General features: G+C 35.7%; 2 protein-coding genes across 3 annotated transcripts in view; one reads left to right on the forward strand and one right to left on the reverse strand.

Annotated features, from left to right (window-relative positions):
- Positions 1 to 500: 500 nt before the first annotated feature.
- MBP (myelin basic protein) overlaps positions 501 to 25,045 on the forward strand; it is a 235,349-nt gene continuing 210,804 nt past the window's right edge. For both annotated transcript variants that reach the window (XM_088130987.1, XM_088130990.1), the window contains exon 1: positions 501 to 4,012. The gene's annotated coding sequence lies outside the window, so the exon portion shown is untranslated. The remainder of the gene's footprint in view (positions 4,013 to 25,045) is intronic.
- GALR1 (galanin receptor 1) lies at positions 4,007 to 24,099 on the reverse strand. Its single transcript, XM_007421759.3, has 3 exons — positions 22,075 to 24,099; positions 9,711 to 9,776; positions 4,007 to 5,635 (listed from the first exon to the last, which is right to left on the reverse strand). Exons 1-3 carry the CDS (start codon positions 22,783 to 22,785, stop codon positions 5,318 to 5,320), a joined length of 1,095 nt encoding a protein of 364 aa, XP_007421821.1. The 5' UTR covers positions 22,786 to 24,099; the 3' UTR covers positions 4,007 to 5,317.

Below are 25,045 nucleotides of genomic sequence, written 5' to 3' on the forward strand. Positions count from 1 at the left end.
TTTGTCAGTAGAAGGCATACATTTATTCCTCCCTCCCTTCCTTCTCACCTCCGTCTGTCTGTCTCTCTGTATGTATTTGTGTGTTTGACATTACTATGAAATGGAAGATTAAAAATACATTGATAGAGAGGAATAGAGTTGAATAAAAACAGAATTGGAAGCAGGTAAGTGGTAGTTCAAAGAATGATGAATAAATGTTAAGCATGATAAGACGTATTCTGAAACGGGGATTAGTTTAACACATGATGGAAGGACAATAGAAAAAAGAAGAGCTGCATTCATGCATTTATGCATTACATCAGGCAAAAAGGGAGAAAGAGGTATGTGACTTTCAAAAGGCATGTGAAAGACAGGTAAGGGTAAGTATCTGTCAAATACCAATTTATGTCATGACGCACATCATCAGATATACAGTAATTACTTTTTTAATATGTCTTAGCTATTGCGTTCATTTTACTTACCTTATTATCAATGATGCCACTACAATGCGATTTGATGGATACTATTTATTTCTCTTGCTCTTGGAAGCAGAAACTTCTACAAACGGTACAGCAGGACACATTTACACTATTATTGTACTTTAAAAAGTCAGAACAATTTGGAATTTCAGCTTAAGACAATGTTCATCACATTTATCCATCAATCTTTTGCAGAAACAGATACTCTAGTATGTACGCAGTGGGCAGTTGTCATGCATCATAGATGTAAAGCTAGAATGCTAGAGCTTTGGTGTAGAAGCACTAATTTCAGTGCTTAGTGGTGCAAATGAAATTATTGTTGCTCTGATTGGCTAAGTTTGAATTGCATCATCAGACTTACCTTACCTAAACCTGGACACTAGTAATGTTGGGCCATGTTAATAGTAGACTACCAGGGAACACCAGACCTGTAGAATATACTGGGAAGTAAAAAAAATAAAAATAAAGAATCTAGAAGGGCATAGAGGTAAAGCACTTCTGTACTGTTGTTCAGGGGAAAAAATCCTATATGTATATGAAGTCTCCAGGATTCAAGCTTGACAAAGAAATTTTATATCATTGGTGTAGGAGAATTGCTTCCTATTCTACTTTTGTACAAATATACACATAGGCCAAGAAATTTTAAAGCACTAAGATGATGCAGAAAGATGTATAATCGCAGAGCTTTGCATATGACTCCCATTAACATAAGTAATTTAAAAACTCAGAAAAATGCCTGAGGCATTATAAATAGAAGTAATATTAAGACATCCATGCAGTATCAAGCAGCGTTTATATTTTGTGTTATACAATTAGGTATTGAAATGCATATGCAACTTTTAAATGGAAAAATACCACACAAGAAATTAAACAACTGATGTAATCTGTTTAAAGTCATTGCTATGTGATATTTATGCACAGCTCTGAACTAAATTCAGTCTTTGCAGCATTCATTTCCGCTCATTTATTTGTTACGTTAGCGATGCTTCTTTCTTCAAGTTATGAGATGCACAACTGTGAAAAATATTGTTTTGTAGCTATCCAAAAGAGAGTAATACTCATAAATAGGCAATTTCTTTCACTTGAATGATTTGAATTATTCAAGGTGGCAAAGAATTTTGCTTTCAGGAATATAGAGTTCTTCCTAATTAACACCTTTAAACTGGCATGTGTACTTATATATTTATTTATTTCTGGAAAGTTTTTATGAACCTAACTGTGGTCTCCCTTTTAAAAAGACCTTTGTCTTAATGCCTCCATAAGATAGCATCAACAATCTGTTCCACAGGTGTTTGTTGAGACATTCTCACGATTAAATTAAAGGATATATGGAACATTAAACTAATGCAATATCAAGCATTAGGAGAAAAACAGTATGGGACACAGATTTGAAAGGATTAAAGTCAAAGTGTCTTCTGCTGCACCCATTTATCATTGGACACTGATGGTTGACTGGTAGAGTACAATAATGAAGTAATGTTGAGTACCTAACATTACAGCTTCTCACAGAGTCCTTGAGAAAAATGGGATATGATCAATCTGAAGAGAAATGAGAGTATGGGAAATGTAGAAAATATCTGCTAAGTCACTTAAAAAAAAAAAAAAAGACTCTAGCATGCTAAAGATGTTTTACCTCACTCTAAAATCTAACATAGCCACTGTGCTTAATTGCTTTTCCTGACAAGCCTCCTTCCAGATCAGGTGGATATATCAGCAAGAATACAGTCTTTCCTAATCAATAAATATGCATCAGTGAGGAACCCATCTATGCCATGATTGAGGTGGGTAGGAATGGTGCACCAGTGACATGCAACAATCCCTATCTATTGACATTAACAGAGAAAGACATATCTAATTAGTAAAAGACATAATAATGCTGAGTAAACATGTATTATCAATTGCTTGATTGCCTAATTAATTGTTAGACATCTTTCCAATGTTCAAATAAGAAAGACACTGCATTTTGAATTAATAGAGTTCCAAAATCAATATAAATGATTCTGAAAAGAACATAGAATAACAAATGTGTTTCTCAAGAATGCTATCTTCTTGGACCAACTCAAAGTTTGTGTAAAATTAAAGGAGGGGTTTTCTTTCAAATCCATTTTTATGGTCTAATAAAGCAGGTTATTGTGAAAGTTAATTTGGTTCAAATTCCATCTACATCTGTTTATATTTCCTTCATTATTTTCAGCTGTTCCCTTTAATTAAAGCCTTCACAAGTTTGTGAACCTCAGTTTCTATGCCTTTGCACATTTAATTTATACATATGTCAAAATTACAGAAAATAGCTTTCATTCTATATCAGTTGTGACTTAGAATTTGTAAAATTTACAGTGAATTACAATATTTCATTTAGATTATTAATTAGCTAAAATATTTCATCTGGATATAAGAGCTTACATGGGAAGGAATGAAGGAAATCTGTCTATATCTAGTTAGCTAGCTAGCTATCATCTATCGGCTATGAGTAAAAGTAATGTGCAAATGCAAGGACTATACGGTAGTCCTTGCTTAGCAACTACAATTGGGACCAGCAGCTCTGTCGTTAAACAAAGTGGTCGCTAAGTAGGAAATTACGTGACCATGACTGTGCTTTCCTTTTCCCAACTCCCCTATCCTTTGGAATGCTCACCTGGGAGCTGGGATAATTATCAAGAAGGTAATAATTGCTTGTATTTATATTCATTAGAGAGGAATTACAAGAGAGTAAGCAGGCACAAAATGGGGAATACAAATAAAAAACAATGCCCTGGCACTGTGGCTGCAACCATACTATGCAAACAGCCCAGTGTATTCCCCATTCTGTGCCTGCTTATTCTCGTGTAATCCCTTCCTATCTAATCTCTCCATTTGAGATTAGTGGAAATCACTTTTTTTTCCCTCTCCCCTGCAGAAAGCAAGGGAAGGGATTACAAGAGAGTAAGCAGGTACACAATGGGGAATACACTGGGCTGTTTGAGTAGTATGCTCACAGCTCACAGCCCCAACCATGCTTGGGGCTGCCAACACTGCTGCATTCCTTTTGATGTGTATTCTCCATTGTGTGCCTGCTTATCTCTTGTAATTCCTTCCTCTCCAATCTCTCCACACTGCAAAGGGGAAAAAAAGAAAAACCATAGACCAGGCACAGGACAACACATACTGACTGTAATGGCAATCACATGACTGAGGGATGCTGCGAAGGACATAATTGCAGGCACTGGCTGTAAAGTTACTTTTTCAGCACTGTTATGATTTCAAGCGGTTGCTGAATGAGGCAGCCATTAAGTGAGGACTACCTGTATTTTCAGTTTTACATCTTTCCTTTCTAACGCTGCCTGTTACTATCTCACCCTTGCTACAGTTGGGCTTCCAGCATATGACCTGTTATCACTACTGTTCTACAATCTTTGGAACATTTTGACCATTTGTTTCAAAATGATCAGATCCAAGGAACTGACCAAAATGGAGAAAAAGCATTTTGTAATATGCAACAATGTACAGTGTGCTCCCTCATTCAACATGTCAGCTCCATAAAGCAGATGTGAAATCTAGACTTCTTGAAAGTAAAGGTAAGCATATTTTTTTTAAAATACTTGATAGGGTCAGTTTTCCATTATAACTGTTCTTTTTTTTAACAGTCTATCACAGAATGTACAGGAATGTATCCTGTGCCTTTGTCAGATACACTTAGAAGTGGTAGTAACTAGTAGGTACTGAATGAAAACAGCTATCAACTCATTGCTTATTCTAATCCTTCTCTAAAAATGCATATGAAACATATGTGCTTTACCACCTTTTTTGCAATTATCATTAATAACCCATGTTTTGTATCTCTGCTATTATACAGTTTATGCAAATATCAGGTACAAGAAAAAAAATAGTTTGAAATCAACTCTACTCACAAACCAGAAAAATAAATAGTTAACATGGATCCAAGTTACAGAACTGTTTAAATAAATAAGCAAACTGTCTCCTGTGCATGAAATTATTTAAGACTGCAGAATATAAATTAGAATACCCATTACTTTTAAAATTCTTTCCTTAAAATCTAAAAATGTGTCTCTTCAAATTGATGTTATGCAAGAGTTATACTATACATTGTACTTAAAAATAGTAACAACTATAATATTAAAATGTGGATACACATTCAGGTAGGTAGGCTGATAAGGTATGTGTATGCCATTACCATGTGCCAATTTCCAAAAGCTGCCCCTTGCACCAGAGAAAACACATCTATGTGTTGTTCTTTAATTATCCTAATCAATTTATATGCCTAGAAGATACTCTGATCTTCCTTACCATGTATAACAACCATGGAAGAAAGTTTCATGAATAGACACTCTTATATTGAACTGCAACCATTATCTAACTGTGATTAATTACATAGGGTCATTCCACAATCTATGAAAATAATAGGAGGATACTCCCATTCACTGATTTAAATGCCTCTGGTTCAATTTGAATTCCATTTCATTTGGGACAAACTGAAATGTACGTACTGGGAAATAACGGCTTAAATGATTTATATTAATAAATTTGTATAGGAGATAAAATTGAGCTGAGCATAAAATAAATACATTATAGCAAGATGAATTATACATTAATCTTATTCAACTTCTGGTATAATTTTTAAAAAACCACTCTCATTCAAAATTCTTTCAGAAAGAAGTGTATTAAAGCATTTTGTTTATGAACCAGATTTACTTATTCCTTCCAACTACAAAATAAACAGAACTTCAATAAGTTGGATACCAATTACCAATGCAAACCTTGAAATACTGGCTCTGTTTGGAAACTGCATTTTTTAAATAAAAGCAGCTGAAGCAAGTCCATCCATATGAAACTGCAGCACAATAGCCAAAGACATTTATTCTTCAAACATGTGTAGAATTGGTAGATGGTGGTGTGTCGATATTACTCTTATTATCTTTAACTTCATTCAGAGGTGAGTTGTGACCAATCTGGCATTCAAACACTTGCTTGTAGGCCTTCCTAAAATTCTCAGAAAGGAATGCATATATAATAGGATTCACTGAAGAATTACTATAAGCCAGGCAGTGTGCTGTTACTCTGAAGACAAATGAAGCTTGAGTCAGGGGGAAATCCCCAAATTCAGCCCAGAGGTGGACAACATGATGCGGCAGCCAGGATATTCCAAAAACCACTACAACCACGAGGACAGTTTGAGCTGTCTAAAAGAGGGAAAAGGAAGTACTGTGAAAAGGCTGCCACACAACTGAGTTGTACAAATAACTAATGCACCTTAAAAGCAATGAAAATAGAAAGGATGTGTGCAAGCACACCAAATCATCCAGTATTTTAGACAGTGGCTCAATAGGTTTAATAAGACCAAAGGATTATTTTATGATGAGCATTTACCCCTTCAAATCCATAGATAGCAATCCTAAAAACACTTAAGAGCCATTTGAGTTATATCCTTAGGAGTGCCTTCTAATTATCCATTGGCATGCTGAACTTTCAATATTAACCTTGTCAAAACCTTTAACTCAAAGTCCCCTGTAGACCTCTGGATCTCAAGTGACTCTGAAGAGATTTCAGACCCAGTTATGCTAGCCACTGGTCCAGAAATCTCTAAGTCAGATGCCTATGAAGGTAACTGTCTCTTGAATACAAAGAAACCAAAATTTAAGAAACAGGGAAGATAGTTTGCCAAGTAAGAATTTTGGTATTTCCAATTAAGTGACCAGCTAGCCACATGTCAGTCTAACCAGAAAAAAATAAAGAGCAGGACTTGGTTGGCAACCTATACTGTACAGATATCTAACTTTCTTAATGCTAAGCGCTACCCATTTTGGCCTCTGAAACCCATGTGGAGTCTGGCTAGGGGTTGTCATGAAATCAATGGCATAGAAAGGGCAAAAATAAAAGGGAGGGAAGCTTGATGGGGTAAAGAGATAAAATACAGTAGGTTCCTCATGACTTGTAGCTTATGGCATCCATTTTGCCACTCAACTGCACCAAAAACCAAGAAAAAGATACCAATTTTAGTATGTTTTAAAATAGATTAAAAAAAAATAAAAAACAAGAAAAATTCCAATCCTTCTTTTTTAAAAGCAGAGGGAAAAATGGAAAATAGAAAACTTCAAACCCATTTCTGAGGATGCCCATTTTTCAGATTCCTCACTTATGTACTAGGAAGAAATTCAAAGAAAACAAAAACATACAGTGAATTAAATATGTATTTTACCAATGATAATTCTGTGGAGATCTCATTGCTCATTTATAAGGTAACGAGAACATTTTGTTTTCTTGTATATTCAAGATTTGTCATATGATAAGCAATTGATCAATTTTTCATAGGCTATCTGAATTGGCAGTTGGTATCAGCATAGAATTGAATAAAAAGTATAATTTGTCTTCATCTAAAAGGCTCTGATTCTCACTATTTTTACTTAGGTTTTTTTTTAAAAAATCAGCTTTTACTATATCATCTGCTGATAATAGTGAGCCATAACTCTTTCTGTCCACAAACCTAGCTGAAGCAAAAGATAGATCGTTTACATAACTTAATTTATAGGCATCTTTCATTTATCCTTTTTAAAAACTCTTGAGGCATATATGTTCCAACCAAACTATCTTTGATATAACTAATGACAATTTAAAATAATGAGAAATGAGCCCTTGGACAGTAGTAATTGTATATAATAGGCTGAAAATCTCTTGCAACATCTTATTCTGTTATAGCTCAGAAGTCATTATACCATTATTGATATGGTTTGCAACCAATGAACTTCTACACAGTTGCTCTTGTTTATTTAATGTAATTTTATAGATTTTCCTTAAAAAGTAAAATATATGAAGAATAATTTCACCAAACACCAAATACATTTTAAAACCATTTATGTTTACACATCAAAGCCAGGCTGTGAAATGTGCTCATGAGTAAATGATTTTGTGAGTAAGCACATCAATTCATTACTGAAAAGCTTGCTGAGCTCCTTACTCTTGGCTTGTTTTGCCTTTGGTTAAGCTGCTGTTATAAAAAAAACCCAAAGTGTACAATGATATACAAGTGTTAGCAATCTTCTCAGTGCAATCACCCACCTCCTCACAAGATTGCTAAATCTTGCAAGATTCTGGCTATACCACCCCAAATCTTGCAAGAACTTCAGCATTAAAATCTCATGGAAGATCTTGTGCAAAATTGATGAAGTCCCATGTGAGTTCACTAAAATCTTCTGAATTTAACTGATTTTGCAAGATTTCAGCCATTTGTATTATTCTAGTTTTAATTTAATATTGGTGGATCATGGGGTAATTATCAGCAAAGAGTTATATTGTACACAATATATCTGTGAGTAAGCCCTAAAGAATTAAGCATGACTTATTTCTGAATTGTACATTAAAGTACCCTATCCACTTTGTCTGTCTGTTTTATTTTATAGTCTGTCCAACTCCCAAGTGACTCTGAGAAGCTTACAATTAGAAACCAATATATATACTGTATATATAAACATATAAAAGATAATGCTGACCAGAAGAGCAAAGTATTCAAAACAAGACTAACACAAAACAGACAAAACTACAATCACCCTGTCCCCAAGGCCTGGGAGAACAACCAGGTTTTGAATATTCAATATCTGCCAAATAGCAATATCCTGTACAAGAGTCCTGGAGAGGATCCCATAGCCTGTTCTTTCCCAGGAGGGACATTGCCCTAAATAGGGCCATTGGGCAGCTACTGGCAGAGGCAATAAGGGTGGAGTAATAAGAATATCTTTCTGTCCTTATCACCACAGTATAATCTCTGCTGTGGGCTGCTATTCATGCTGAATCGGATCTACTTTTTGTCTTCCTCCAATGGCACTCCAGGCAGCTCTTCATGTACTTCATTTCCCAGAAAGTGGATGTGACAGAAATAGAACTTATCTCAAAGCAACTTTAATAATGATCTGTGTAGGTAGAATTCTTCAATTCCATTTTAGTGTTTCTTGATGCTTAATTATTTAATTTTTGGGGTCTGCATGTATTCAGCAAATAAACATAGAACATCACAACATAAAGGGGAAAAAAAACAAATGAAAGGATATTTTAAGAAGAATTGGAGGTCTTTTTTCCTATGGAGAGTTTCTTTAAGTGGCTGTTCCTTTATTACACAATGCTCTTTTTAGAATACTGTATAGGGCTCACAAGGCAAGGACATTTTTAGTTTATGTTAGAAAATGTCAGCATCTATTGGAAAATGTTTGACTGTTCCAGTGATATGTTATAAATAAAGGTATAATCAAAATGGATTATTGTATTTTCTAAGATAACCTGGTAACTGTTATCCTTTATTGTAAGGTATTTTTTTTTAAATAAGTTTGTGGGTTTCATTTAGCCTTTGGTAATGAGAAAAAACTAATAGGGTATAATAAACCTTCTGGTATATTTAAATGATTAAATATAAATTTTAATTTAAACTAGTACATTGTGCAATGTCATTTAATAAATACAATCTGTCAGAAAAATGTCATTTAAGAGTTACATATGAAATAACGTAACCCTTTGAAGCAGTACAATGCTATATATGTTGACCTACAAGTAAACTAAAAGAAGTAAATTTATTTCACAGTAACTATTAGGAAAATGGTAGTCTGCAAGCCTAAATATATCAGTGATGGTAAATCTCAATGAACTCAGTGTGATTTTCATCTAAGTAGATATGTTTACGATTGTTCGGTAATGGATTTTGCAAAATCAAGCTCTAATTTTCATGATATGGATCCAAAAATATCTGAATACAGTAATTATAATAGTTATATGTTAATATGTTCTTTTATATTATTCTATTACATAAAATATTATTTTTTATTACTTTATTGCCTAAAATTGCCTAAAATTACCTCCAAAGTTATTCAATAAGAGTGTGTGGGTATGTGTGTGAGAAAGGAAGTATGTACTGATTAAAATGTGTGTGTCATTTAAGGATGGAAACTTATTAGGACAACAGCCATGTGTTATAGTTTTTAAAATGAGGGATCAATGTTGACTTTCATTTCAAGAATTCTAGTATACCCTGAAACTATCAGAAAGCTGGTAAAGCTTAATGTCTGTTACCTGTTACCTCATTCCCACTCTAATTTTCACTGCCACCTCCATGGCTTCAGTACCAGCCATTTTTCCTCCTCTTTTTTTTTTTTTTGCTTTGTTTATCATATTGTAATGAAAGGAACTCAAACACCTGCAAATTATTTTGTGACACTTTAATTAACTTAATAAAGATGTTCCTCTGCTATAGATTTTGGACTAAGAAAGGCTGTTTACCTTCTTCTTGGATGCTTCTGACTTCTTTGATATGTTCCTCAGCTTCTTATGAAGATGATTGAGGACCTGAAAAGATATAAGCACCTTTCATATGATCAGTTTATTTGTACTATTTGGCATTTTCTTTAAAATATGTACTAATTGATTTTCACAGAAGAAATGTTTAACATATTCCACAACTGTAACTTCTAACTTGCTAAATATATTAATTCTCCTCAAATATAGAAAAATAATGTTTGAAACACATGGTTTGCAAAAATCTATTGAAAAAAATGAACTCTTGGTTGCAAACAATTTCATTATAAATCATAATTTATCAAATCAGTAAATCGGTAAATAAATCACATATTTTAATTGGGGTCTTACCTCAAACAGTCACACCATGAAATTGCAATAGTTGTAACAGGTGACTGCTATTCACCATCTGGCTTGCCTGCTCACATTAAGGGCATATATGCGCTTACCATATAAGTTGCTCCTGCTCTATGTGCACATCAGCTTGACTTTAAGCTAGTTGAAGAAAATCCTGTTCAGTCTGGCATCAGCTTGCAGCTATTCAGCCCAGACTTCAGGCTACCATATTCTCTCCCATTAAACAATTTCCTTGCTGCTATGCCCTCCTACTTTTTTCTTCCAAAACGTGATTGCCAAAACCTTTCCTTTCCGTGGATAGCCTTTCCTGGACATCAGTATTTGTATGGGTATGCACACACACACACACATTTATACATACACACATAAAAAAAATAGATACAGATAACACATACATACATACAAAGTTAAATTAAATTTATATATGCAAGATTATCAAAATCCACATGTATGCAAGCCTAACAAAAAGCTTTTTTTAAAAAAAAATTCCTTGCTACTACATCTGTTTCTAAGGGCTTTTTAATTTTTATTATAATAGTAGAATACTCAGTAAAACTCTTTTTATATAACCCAGAGGCTGCTGGTTCAAAACTGAGCAGGAAAGTGGTTTTTTAATTATTATTGACTTGACTTTGCTTAATTTATTTAGTAAGTGCAATTACATTGTTTCATTGATTTTCTAGTCACCTGAGATAGAAAGGTGTCACCCAGCTTCCAGATAAACCTATAGGTTCCTTGGGTTTTGGGGAAGCTGAGGATGAAGTTAAAGAGATGGTCCTTCCTCTGCAGAGTAGCCACTGAACTACTGTGGCTAGGCTGCAGCAAACTAATACCCCAGGAAAACATGCAATTACCAATCTGAACAACAGTATTTTACTTATAAATGTACCACTATGTTCTACTCAGCAGCCCTTCTAAGCTCCCAAGTTGGGTGAATCTAATGAGAATTGTAGTTTGGAACATCTGGATGGAGATAAATTGGTGAAGACTATTATGTTAAATAACAATATACCACAATGCCCAAGTGAGCAAATTATTATGTATTATGCATAAAAACTGGAAGCTTCAACTTTGCTTCTCAAAGAAGCAACATTGAGAACAAGTTTTGTACTTGAAGGGCAAAAATAGAATATGCGGGTGACTTTTGCCTCCACTCAGAATGCTTTCAAATGCTTTAATGTTAGAAAATGTGAGAAAACAGACATTTGCAAATGTGATAAGCAATAGAATTAATGCATTTTTCACAACTCACAATAGTATAAAAATAGATACAGAGAAAGCTGGTTTCATCCTAAATATAAGATTATGTACATGTTATCCATAGTTAAAGATAATATAGATAATATAAATAGCATCCATTAAAATCAACTAAAACAAACTTATTAACATTAATTAAGTTTATTTAAATCATTTTATTGCATATAGAGATGCAGTGCTATTTATATTTACTTGAGGATAATGCATAGTGCAAATGTTTCACAGCAACCTAATTATGGTTAGTATGATAGACTAAGTAGCTTTGACTCATTTACCACTTTATTTTTTAAAAAAAACATTGTGCTTATACAAACAGTTTAAGGTTATCCAATAAATGTTTTAGTTCAGAATAAAAGTGAAGCATTATATAAGAGACCCATTCAGATCTCTTACTTTTCCAGTGAGATAAGATCAGACTGATATTTTTTCTGTTTTGAATTTTTTTTTAATTGTATCGCTTTTAAAAAAGACAGCCCCAATCCACATCTCACATCTATAAGCTTAACCCTATTCACAAATGTGTGTCAGTTGGCTATGATTACTTAAAGGTAAGGAAAGGGTAACTTATTGTGGGTATTAATGGTGAGGGAAAGGTGCATATAGTTATGCAAAAACGTTCTACAGTATTTTTATTCACTTGAACTAGAAATCCTGGCATTAAGAACAGATACAGGTTTTCTGTTAGTGTGAAACGGGTAATTGGCTGCTAGAAATAAATAATGCGATGTGTTATGATCGTCTATTATGTACAACATATGTACAAGAGCATAAAGCTGTAATTCTGAGAATACATGCCTTGAACCCTATAGGATTTATATCCAAGTAGATTTATGTAAGACTGTGCTGTTGGAGAACCAGAAAAACTTGAATTCTTCTGAGTTGACAGAAGAGGCTTCTATCCTGCATGCATAAAAGAATGGTTATTACAGAAAATTAAGAAATAATACACTGATATAATTCCTATAGATTTTGTAGGATCACCACATTAATTTTCCATACTTTACTCTCACCACTAACCATTAATTTTTTTTTCAAATTTTTATGTTTTAGGGAAAAGTCCTTCTTACAGAATTTTTTTCTATAAATGTATGATAGATAGCAGTTTATTTGTACTACTTATTTAGACTTTTATCCTTTCCTGAGAGCAGAGTTAATATATTCCTTTGTTGACCTTAGTTTTTTTTTTAAATTAAAATATACAGAGATAACTTAGATACGTCTTACTGTGGGACATCATAAACCAATATAACAAAATATTTCAATACTTGCTTTTCTCCTACTGTTTGAATTTAGGAATGTAAGACAGTGAAAAATTGAGAACTATTTCCATATGGTATTTTCATACATGGGACTAGTACAAGTTTCATTATGGAGAGTCTTCCATTAGAAGGTACATGCCTTTAATAGAGAAAATTATTCCATTTAAAAAAGTGCTTCTTGAGATCCAACCGCTTGTTTCAATGTGCTTTGTAATGTAATAAAACTTTATTACTGGAGTGTTGAGTATGAAAAATATATAAACTAGGGGGGAAAAGTGTTGGAATTGTTAGGAAACATAAATATTTTTCTTGGTAGTAAGATAAAAAAAGAATATAGTGCTCCATGCCATTAATAATATTTTCCAATTAATTATTTTAAATTATTGATTTTTTTTTAATCTGTAAAGTCAACAAGTTTTTTAAAATGACAGAACCATTATTCAGAATTATTCTTGTTATAAACATTTATGTATTGGACATGATTTATATGTTGTGCTATTTCTTACCATTTCATTACTGCCATTAGCTATATTGTACTGGGCACAGTAGCTTCTGTTCATGCATTGAGTACACAGAGATTGTACCCAGCTCTAAAAGTTTTCAGCACAAAATGTGGTATAATACCATAACATTTCCAAGGGCAACCGCCTAGGAAAAATCTATTATTTCCTCATATCTAGCCAACTGTATTTTGTTCTTATATGGAGTTCTTTGGATCCAGTTCTCTGCTTATTTTCATTATTGAGTTTATCCTCCTCTATCACTGCAGTATTCAAACTAAGAGCTGCCTTTAAAAACTGATTTTTCTAGAAGTTTTGAAATTGTTCATTTAAGTTATGAATCAATGAATGAATAGGGGACAACTGTACAATGATGTTTTCAGAGTCAAGAATAAGTAAGCATACATATAAAATATTTTTATCTCTGGAAAAATGTAAGATAATGAATTGTATATAAATTGCCTAATTAGTATTTAAATACTACAGTAAATTTATCATAAATATATCTGAATAATACATTACAGACAATATGATGATATATTAAATTAATGCAGCTTGCCAAAATTGGTCTGGCTAAGAGATAAAGCAGTGTCTCACAAGTAATGTCACCCATGCTTTTAGATAACCGCTTATGAATTTGTTCAGCATATGATTTAAATATAGCTAGTAAATTAACCCTTCTGGAATCAATAGGATAAATTAAATGAAACTGATTTAAGCCTCATAAATTTCAATAGGACTTAATCAGGATTACGTTTTAGTTGGATTGGGGCCCAAATAATTCACTTCCAGATCTATTTATCTATCTAACTAACCATCCATCCATCCATTCATCCATCTATCCATCCATATTCATTTATTTATCCATTCATTCATTCAACAGTAGCTGCCTAGAAAGGAAAATAATTGAAGACCATCCCCAGGAAAAACAGAATTCAAACTTTTGCCACTCATCTGTCCCTCACTGCTGGATAGAAACAGTTTTTTGTTTTTTTTAAAACACTGCTAACAGCAGCACCAAATAATTTATCATTGCTTGCCCTATAACAGAGGAAAAAATAGACTGGTTCAGAGAATCAAGAAAATTGGTGATTGAGGTAAATTCAGCTATTTTTCCCAGTTGAAAAAAATTCACCTCAGTGTAAAAAGGCTTTCAGATTTAGAGCTGACGGGCATTATTTTGATACACAATTTTATATTCTATATATACACAATTTTATATTTTATATATATATAGTATATATATGCTTCACATAATGTATAACCATACCTGTAACAGTGCACTCTATTTTATTTCTAAAGGGTTAACTTGCTTTTGCTTTGTAAAGAGCACTGGTTTCTTCCCCCTTATCTCTTTGCTGAATGCCCGATTGTCTTCGAATAAGCAATTAGCTGAGTACAAGCTGTTTGTTGTACCAAGTTTGCAACAGTTGTGGGGCCCTACATTCTAGAGAGAGATAAGAAAAATCTTGTATGCCATTCCCTTGGTAACCAGAAGAAAAAGTTACATTTAAGTTTACCTTCCTAAGAACCACCTTTCACTTGCTCAGACCGTCCCAAAAATCCCTTGTATGGGTATGAGGGGATGTACTATCTGATTACAGATTTAAATGTCTATAAAGCCTCTGATGTTTGTTTTGTGAGGTGTGATTTCATCAACATCTTTTGTTAATGTGTTGATTGGGGTCACCCAGCTGTGTCTTGATCAATATACATCTGTTATCTTAAAGAAGCCTCGTCTCAAGTCTCTTTATTTGGCTTTATTGAGACTTGGGAAATAAAAGGTGCCATACAGAGCTATTCCCAAATTGCCAGTTTTGCCATCCACCTCTCTTTATTAGTTAACATTGGAAACAGACCTCTTTGCAAAGTTACTAAAACCCTGCTGTGCTAGGAGGCCCTACTGAAGATTGATACACTTCAAGCATTCTAGCTACTAGAAAGGAAGGCCTACATAAAAAATGTCCTGATTACTCCAGTTAAATCTAGAGAAAGAATGGTAGAGCAAACTAAAAAGAAAATGATGTAAAAAAATGGGAAAGGAGCAGTGTTTCGACTTTCTCATGTCCCCAGTGATATTCCTGGTTAGGGCTAAGGGGTTATAAATTTCTCTTTGAAAGGAGATAGTACCAATTATTTTGAAAGAGGCATTAATTTTAAATATAAATAAATAAATAAAGTGTGCCTTTCTTGAAAAAAATTACCCTGGAACCAGAAGCGGACGGCAACTATAAGCTAGTTGCTAAAATTATTTTTAGGCCAAAATAGTTGAGTGCATGGTGCTCGCCAGCTGAAGTTATTTCTGAAGGAAAGGTACCATATAAACCTAGCAAATAAATAAAATTGGCTACTGGTTCATTTCAACATTTTTATAGGCCTGTTAAAAATTTTACACATAATTAAACAGCAAATCTTCTTAATAAACTACAATTTAATAACAGTGCACAGACATGCCCTAAACTGACATCCACACATTCACTTCAGAAATTCACTTCAAAAAGAAAACAATCAAGCTGTAAATGAAAAGTGCATGAAAGTCCAATCATCATCTTGTATATTCCTTACTGAAATTGGGATTTCTCTGCACTGAAAATTATGTTTAAGGTAAGCATATATAAATTGTGCTTAGGAAACCTGTCCATCTGGAAGCTGCCTCTGAGGACTTTTATGCAGTATTAGATCAGATAGAACAGAGATCTTGTTGATGTATCATCCATCCTGCTGCCCTACATCTTCCCTGCCTGAGCTGGCAGAGGCAATCTCTGGAAAATCCTAGAGAATCCCAGGTCATGATAGGCCCAACAGATTGCAAGGTATACTCTCTACCTAGATTCGGAGATATGTCCAATCGGCTATGAAATAGTGTTAATGATAACTACCTGATTAGATCTGAGCTGGTTGTGGCTGACCTCAAGTGAGGGGAACTGTGATGGGTTCTCTCTTGTGGAACTGTAGTGATCAGAACTATGGCCTTCTCAGTCAGTGAACAAATTATAGACTTTATCTGGAGGAATGATCAAGTGGGATCCATGGTATCTTCTTTCAGAAATACAGAAAAAATGTCTGTCCAACTCAGAGGGTTTCTGGTATTAATTCTTGGGGTGGAACAATACTACCCTGTCTTTTACACTGCCTGCTATTTTTTTCCCCTGTTCTTTAAATATGAGCTTTAATTTAATGTTATTGTTTTAATCATTGTAAGTTTCAATGTGACTTTTTTATTGTTATATTGCAAACTTTGTAAGGCTCCTCTGGGAGGAAGAGTACTATAAGAAAAAAAAAGTAATAAAATACTGTAATTGTAAAAACTATTACTAGGAAGTTCCAATAGATACAGTAAGACTTATTATAAATTTATGGAGTTCACAGGTTGGCAACAAGCTACTCATTTATTTACTGGATAAAATCCACCAAGGATGGCATTCCTCCCAAGCTTTTAAAAATGTGGTGTGCGGGATACCCGTATTGTGTCTGCTTGTGATCAACTTCTTTTTGGGGGGGGGGACTTTGATGAAAGCAGGTGACCTTACCCGTGAGCCCCTCAAGTGCTAGTGGAGGACACTTGGAAGCAGAAGATAATCAGGGTCCTAGAAATATGATGGACCTCAGGATGGAGGAGCAACTCTGTGACAGCCATCGTAATATCAATAGGTTGGAGAAATAAGCCACATACAGTAGCTCTGGGTACAAATGCTTGGCAATGGAGTGCCAGACCCATTTAACTATGCCCCTGATCATGTCCATGCCCTGGATTCTCTCAGAAGATATTAGCACGGCTCTAAACCTTGGAAAGCTACAGCAGAGATCAGAAGTACCTGCTGCTAGTAGTTCTGCAACTCAGGGTATAGAACCAGCATGTCCACTTACCCTGCAGACTAGATACTTTACAAAGAAGTACCAAGCACCTGTCAACACGCAACTCTATCTCATGTTCCCTAAACATTAACCCTCTACATTCCAGATCCTCTGCCAGAGTTCTCTGCAATGTTACCTGTATCAAAAATTGCTGCTCTGAGGACTCATAAATTAGTTGCCATCAGATAGAACAAATGTCTGAATCCATTATGTGACAGGTAGAGAGAAATCAGCAGTGGAACAGGAATGCACAGCATAAGTCATCAAAGATGAGATGCATGACAGAAAATGCATGAGATCCAAGAATCACATATCATGCCATGTTTTAGGTTATATTTGTCTTGAGATAAGAATTTCTAGGATTATTCTAAATTATCCCACATTGGCACAGATGAAATAGGATTTAGATAGATGGTCTAAAACTCTCCTTTAGTATTTGAAGTAAGACAAATCACACTAAAATGAATACTAATTCCAAAGTTGGTTTATATTTTGAGAGGCCTTGTTCTGATAATTTTTAAGCAAATTATCAGAAACTGAATATATTTACTGGTAAGGATTTCTTGCAAGATGTAATTTTCATTCTGTTAATTACAAATACCTGTTTAAAAAGGTGGATGTAACTTTCATATTTATAATTGGCCATATCCTACACTTTCAGATTTTTCATTAGGCATTTATCCAGCTTTGGTTACTATTTGGAATAAGGAATTTCAGAATTAACTCCTCTTTGGGGTCTATTTCAAAACTGTTATCTGTACCCAAATAATATCGGAAGTAATACTGGGAATTTTGGAAGTATAACTTCAACCTGCTTTCTGCAGGATTAGTTTCAATGCCACTATAGTATTTATGAAAACACTTTACCCAATACTTTACTTTAGCTATTTACTTAAGAAAAGCATATATTATCATCCAGTTTAAAAGGAGTGGTAAAATCAGGTTTTGGGAAGGCAGTGAATAACCCGTCCTCTCATAACATAATTACATTGGGTCAACTTAGCTCTGCAGAAATTGAATTTAAAACTTTTGCAGAATGGTCAAATGAGTTTGATTTACCTCTGGGCTATATATTCTACTTAAGCATATCTAATTTATTTTTCTTTGTCCAGATGCAACTGCTGTTCTACCTCCATTGTAGAGAGAAATTCCGGTGGAATTATTTCTACTTCCTAAGCCATTCTTTCTATGAAACTGAAATTGAGGAAATTAATATTAGCTATTCATTTTATAACAAGGTCAACAGGACAAGTGAAAAATCAATACACAACATGAAATCAATTTTTTATGACATTAAAATGAGGTTAATACAATTAAAAGTTTACTTCATATATACTGGACACTTCGGAGGATATTTAATAAGAGTTGGTTGTAATCACCCTGCTGTTAGAAATGTTACCCTGGAACTGGAACATTGTCCTATATGGTTTGGTCATTTCTTATTACTGTTGCATCAGGGGCTGAGACTAATTGGATTATTGGACTGTGATTCTGGATCAACTGTTCTGCATTAAGTCTGCATATCTTCTTAGCTACCACCACAGTATATGGAATTTATCAACATATCTACAACTGCAATTTTTCAGGCCAGAGGGTTGGGTAAAACAATTATTATACAAATCTGGAAAGATAGCTTTGCACCTGATTTTCAGCAATGGATGTTGATATGTGTTGTTGGTTAAGATCTGAATTAATCCTTTTAAAAACAAAAAACAAAAGGAGAAAGAAAATGACTTTCAAACAATGTGACTGGTGACTAAAGTTCTATTTATAACAATTTCCAGGTCTTCTCCTTCCTCCTCCTTTCTTTTTTCTCCTTAATGGCTAAGCTTATGAATTTTGTGGCTTGTTAATCTTTTAATGTTGTTCTATGCATTTCTACTCTTATTAGTTTTCATGATAAAATTATCATGCAAACTAATAAAATTTAAATATAGTTATGTCCCATACCTTACTCCTACTTGTTCACCTTTTGACACCTCACTGCCCACTCAAATGCAATAATGAAGACATCACTGTTCAACAGATGAGGCTGACATGCAGCTGTCTCTTCTAATGGCATTGTCTGTGATGGGTTAGAAGAGGACACTTAGATGTGACAATCAACAGGTCATCATCTTTGGGAATGATGATAGAATTAAGGGGAAGTGGAGAAATTCTGCTACTACAATTCCACTTTCCATCAGCGTCCACTGGCTGTGATGGTCACCACCTATACTTTATGCTTTACCTAATGATAAAAGTTAAAGATATCCCACATTTATCTTTAAGAAGTAGTTTCTTATGAGATATTTCATGGGCTGAATGGAATAGAACAATTAATTACTAAGAATATAGTTCCTTTTGTTTCTGGGTAAAAGCAAAAAAAAACTTTTTATACAAATTTATATCTGGTTCTTTTTCCTAGATTTTTTTTTAAACGTTATTTTAATGGATTTTAAAAAGTTTTTTTCCACCCTTATGGTAGTGATTAAATTTATTCTCTCTTACAATAAACAAATTACTACTGGTATAGTTATCAACCTTTCATTGCTTATCACTAACTGAGATTAGTAACAATTCTGGATGTTCAGACAGAAAAGCCGAAGACAGCCCGGAAGTTATTTTCCTTTCCCCTTCAATTAATTCAAAATAGCTACATTAAGACATGGATACTGAAGAAAAACTTTTGTGGCCAAATGACATGTGCATAATTGTAGAATTGTGTAATTGGGAACTATGGGATATCTTGTGCCAGCAAATAAAAGGAGAATAGGCAAAGCAAGCACTAATGCGGAGCATTCCATTCCATGAAATTGCAAGTAGTAGTAATGTTATCTAAAAATAATTCAGTAGCTGTTGTGCCGGTCTTTCACAAGACTTCTTATTTGCTGAGAAGGAAGGTGGAGATTGGTTTTTATAGAAGAATTTAAAGGGAAATATCTAAGATTCAAATTATTTTCTTCTATTATTACTGATATCTCAAGCCTTTACAGATATTGTAAGATGGAAAAGGTGACTAAAGGCTGTCAACAGGCTGTACTGGTGACAAATATTGAGTCAACAACTATGGGCTTATGCTGTGCTAATCAGATAATTCTCCTTTAATACTACCTTCTAGCATGTAAAGGTATCCAATAGTAAATAATATATGTACCTCTGGGAGGAACTGTTGAGTTCTTGGTGATCTCAAAGCTTGGTTATTTTCCAGCCAAGCTCAGAGAACACCAAGAACCCAATTCATAAAGGTGTGTGCATGGAATTCCCCCTCAAAAGTTATACATTGGGTACCAACAGTTTTATCTCAGTGACCATTACTTAAATATAAATATCTCTTCAGAAACAGGATATAGAACAATATTTGGTTCCATTCAAGCATTCCCCCTATATATGTATGTTGAGAAGAATCACTCTCAACATCCTGGCATGATACCATTAGCCATGCTTCTTGCTATCCACACACAGAGCAGGCAGCTACATAAGGAAAACTTTGCAGACTTCTGTGCTAAATGCTAACATAGACTCATTGCTACATAAACTGTAGATAGGGTCAGCAGCAGAGTCCCACTGCTTTATTCTCCATTAAAAAGCTGTGCACATTTCTCCTTCCCCCCAAAAAGAATGTTCTGATATTTCTGGTGTTTAAAATGGAATATTTCTCCTATTTTATTTTTTAAACTTTCCAGTCATCCAGCGATTCAGATTTTCTGTTTAATGCAGCCGGACATTCAGAACATGCACATGGTATTCAAGTATTTTGTTTCATTGGAAAACTAAGAAGTACAGAAATTCTAAGTTAAAGTAATTATGATTATTCCAAAATTAATGAATTTTCATTATGCAGTTGAAAGAAACTTTGTTCAAAGCTAAATTACCAATATTAAGAGCTGTAATTATAAGTGTTAACTTATTTGCATGTCAGCAACAAGTACTAAATTCCAGCAAAATAGCTGTTTGAATTGTTCCATATTCAAGAGCACAAGAATCAAGATTCACAGAAAGTGAATCATCAGAGTAAGTATATGGAATTTTAAAGGTAATGACTCATTCTCTTGAGTTCTCACAATTCCTATTGATTCTCTCTCTCTCAATCAGATATTCAGATGAGTTCTTCAGGCGACTGTTTCCTAACCTGAACATTAAAATCAATAGCAGATTTTTAACTGGTTTCTGTGATGCAGCATTATAGTCACATAGAGCTGCTGGCTTTCTTGGTGTCACTACAACTCATACTTTACCAAACCTAATGGAGAATAGCAGTAATAATGTTGAATTAACTTCAGTCAGTATTACATTCATTTAGCCACAGATGGCAACTCTGAGATAGATTTCAAGAACCCCTTACTTTTTGTCAATCCCTAGTAGATGATTCAGAAAAACAAAGATTCATGAACAACTTAAAGGGAGGTCATTAAAAAAACAAACAACCCTGATTAACCTAACACAGGCAGAGCGGGAGCAGTGCCCAAACTTGCTCTGAGCTCTGCTTCTTGCTTTGTATGCACAAGCCCCAATGGGCAGCTATGATACTACAAAGTTTAACAACCTCGCTCATGTATAGATTAACATTTAAGTATTAAAAGTAAGTACTATATTTATTTCTTGTTCAATCCTAACTGTAATGAACTCATTAGTTTTAATTCAAGGGGAGAACTTTACACAAATTCCTTTATCATTTTGGGGGAGCAAGGTACTATGAAATTTGAGAACTCCTGCTCCAAAACATCCTCAAGATTACTTCATCTATAACTTCCTTAAGCATCTATACATCTGAATTATTATATGCTCAACAGAACATCTGCAAATGTAACTTTACTCTAGTCATGGTGTTCAATATACAGTTATATTTGTATCCTGCATAAGATTATGCACTGGAACTGAACAGCACTTGTACCACCCTCTCTCAACCTATTCAGATAAGCCTTTGTTATCTGCTATAGTGTCATATGTACATCACATGAAGAAAACAGCAAGGAGCACCATTAGAGGTAAGGTACAAGCTGCATATGTCCACATTATCACTGTATTCAGACACTGGGTAAATTACTGATGCTTTCTGCTGTACCAAGTTCCCACGATCATGAGAGAGGCTATCTCACACATTTGGTTGATAGAACCTCTGTCCTTACTAACCTCACTTACCTTAGCATAGCAAAAGGAGATGAGCAGCAGAGGTAGCAAATATCCGAAGATGAAGGTACAGAGCACATACACTTTCTTGTGCTGGAGATTGGGCCACACTTCCCAGCAGTAGGTCTGGTTAAGGAATTCTTGGTGGACAATGCGCTGATGGTGAGCCACAGGGGAAGCCATGGCAATAGAGAGAAGCCAGATGATCCCTACCCCCAGCAGAGCATTACGGGACACCCGCAAGGATGAGGAGCGCCGGGAATGCACAATGGCCACATAGCGGTCCACGGACATAGCTGACAGGGTGAATATGCTGACCAACATGGAGACAGTGAAGAAGTAGTGGATAAACTTGCAAATGAAGGTACCCAACGCCCAGTTGGGCAGCATGTACACAGTAGACTGGAAAGGAATGCAGAAGAGTAAGTAGGCCAAGTCAGCAATGCTCAAGTTGAGCACAAAAATGTTGGTGGTGCTGCGGGGCTTGCCTGGCTTACTCCTGGCCAGCACCGTGATGACCAAAGAGTTGCCCATCACTCCCAGGGTGAAAATGAGGCCAAAGGCAATCAAGGTGATAAAGTTCTCAATGCCAATTTCGGAGAGGAAGCTGGCCTTCTTCTCTGAGTGCCGATGAAAGGAGGACCTGGAGGCGTTGAAATCCGGCCAGGGCAAGCCCCAGGTCTGATTCATGTCGCTGGAAGCGGCAGGTGCTTCTGCGGCCATGGTCTGCGCTGCCTGGAAAATAAAACTCTAAAGGCACGGCGGTAGCCTGCCAGACCCGCTCCCGCGTCGCTCCCACCAAAGGATGCCCTTCCGAACCTGTCGGCTCTCCCTCTCTAACTCAGCGAGCAAAATCCGGAGGCTGAGCACCCTCTCCCCTTCTCGCCCGCCCCCCTTGTCCCCCGCTCAGAGGAGGAAAGGGGAAAAACAAGCCAGCGGTCCTCGCTTTTCAAAGGAGCTCCACGCGCGCCCAAGGCTGTTGCTTTCCCACAACCACGCTGTCCTTCATTTCAGTCCGTCCCTTCCCTGCTGCTCCTTAGCAATGGGAAACTTCCCGCAGCCGGAGCCCAGAGAAGGAGGGAGCAAGGCTGAGCGTGGAAAGGAAAGACTCTTGCCTTTTCTGGGGCCGAACGCCAGACCTTAGACGCCGCCCATGGGTCAGAATCCTGAGCCAAAGATTCAGAGGAATCCTCCCACCGCCTCCGGTTCACCAAAGCCGGGCGCTTTTGCTGCTCCCCTTTCCCGCCTTCCTGGCCCCCGCAGCGGAACGCGGAGCGAGCGAGCGCAAGCGGAGCTACCCGGGCACTGAGGCAGCGACTGTCCAGCAGCAGCCGGCGTGCGTTGGCTGGCGCCCTCGCTGCCTTTTCTCCTCATTTTTCCCACTTTCACGCTCCTCCCTCAGCCCGCCTGACGTGTCGCGAACTCTGGCAGCAAAATCAGGTGACGGTCCAGGTCGGCTTCCCACGTTCCCCGCACCCGCATACAGGGAGTAAAACTCCGGCCTCTGCTGTCCCTCCAGGAAACGCTGCCGCTTTCCCCGCCTGGACTCAGCCCATCCAGGGATCGGGTGGAAATGATGAGAAAGGTTCTGCCTCGTCCCTAAACGCTGTTCCTTTCCTTTCCTCCTCATTTTGGGCTGAGGTGACAGAGAGGGCACCCCGATTTAGCCAGGTATATAGTAAATTACCCCCAGGGTAATGTACTCCACCCTCTGGGTATTTTTTTTAATTATATTTCTAACCTGCTTTCCCTCTAAAGAAGCTCAGAGCTGCATATATTCTTTCCCTCCCACCATACCCTGTACAGCCCAGTAAAGTAGGCGAGGCAGAGAGAGACAGAGACAGAACAAAGCAAGCTAGGAAACGTGAAAGCCTCCTGCTTTTTTAACCCAGATTTGTAACTCTGTTTTCACAGACAAGCAAAGAAAATGCAACTTAAGCTAAGTGTTTAGCTCAAAACTAAGTTTTTTTGCTCAAAAGTTGGAATACATCATTCTAGCATACAGAAGCAAAACACATAGACCATTGCCGCATAATGGTATCATCTTCTTAATGCTTGGTTGCAATGTCAAAAAACAAAACAAAACCTTCTCTGCAGCTGACCTCACAACAGAATGGGTAGGAAAAAAGTTCCCTGTTCTGATAGCTTGTTAATGCTATTCTATGAATCTGATATTATAGTGTCAATTGTACTATATTTTCCTTTCAATCCATGCTCTGTATTGTAACCTAACATAGTATTTTATCACACTAGACTTGTGAATCTAAGAATCCTTTCATTAAAAGTAAATACATTCTTAGAAGCTTCTCTAAAGCAGCTTCATTCAGTTATTTAGAAATAAGAAATGTGAATGTAAGTGAAAATGCCTTCATCTTTTGCACCAATGTTTTCCTGCAAGCAGCTCCTCTACCTTGTTTATTTTTATTAACTTATTTAGAGACTGTGCTTCTCCCCTCAGAACACAGTGCCCTTGGGCATGTTTTCTCCTTTAAAAACCACGATTCCATTTCTGTCCTCAGCAGTCAGCACAAGACAATATGTATCCATTAGCAATCTACACATCACTGTCATTTTGCAACTGTTTGTTAAGTACTAGAATATCAAAGATATTCTATATCTTCAATATATCAAAGGCTATATCAATATTAATATCAAAGACTAAAATGGAGTCAATACAATTCATTTCACAATTTTGTATGCTGCCCCAACAGTGTGACTTAATTTGAATTGTACATTGAAATATAGCATTAAACTCTAGATTGAACCCCAAGATTCTACACAATAGATAATAAGTAACTAGAAAATATAGATTTACTTTACTGTATTTTTATTTGAAAGTGTTATTATTGTCATCTATTCCTTCTCTTCCCCAAAATCAAGGTACATTTTTCAATTGCGAGTGGCATGTGAATGAAGTAAGTGTGTGTGTATGTATGTGTGTGTCTATCTATAAATCTATGTATGGTATTTTTCTCTAAAATAT

This window comes from Python bivittatus, unplaced genomic scaffold (assembly GCF_059951505.1).
Source record: "Python bivittatus isolate LINGU-HERP-01145 unplaced genomic scaffold, Pbiv_v1 ctg000840_np1212, whole genome shotgun sequence".
NCBI classification, from domain to species: Eukaryota; Metazoa; Chordata; class Lepidosauria; order Squamata; family Pythonidae; genus Python; species Python bivittatus.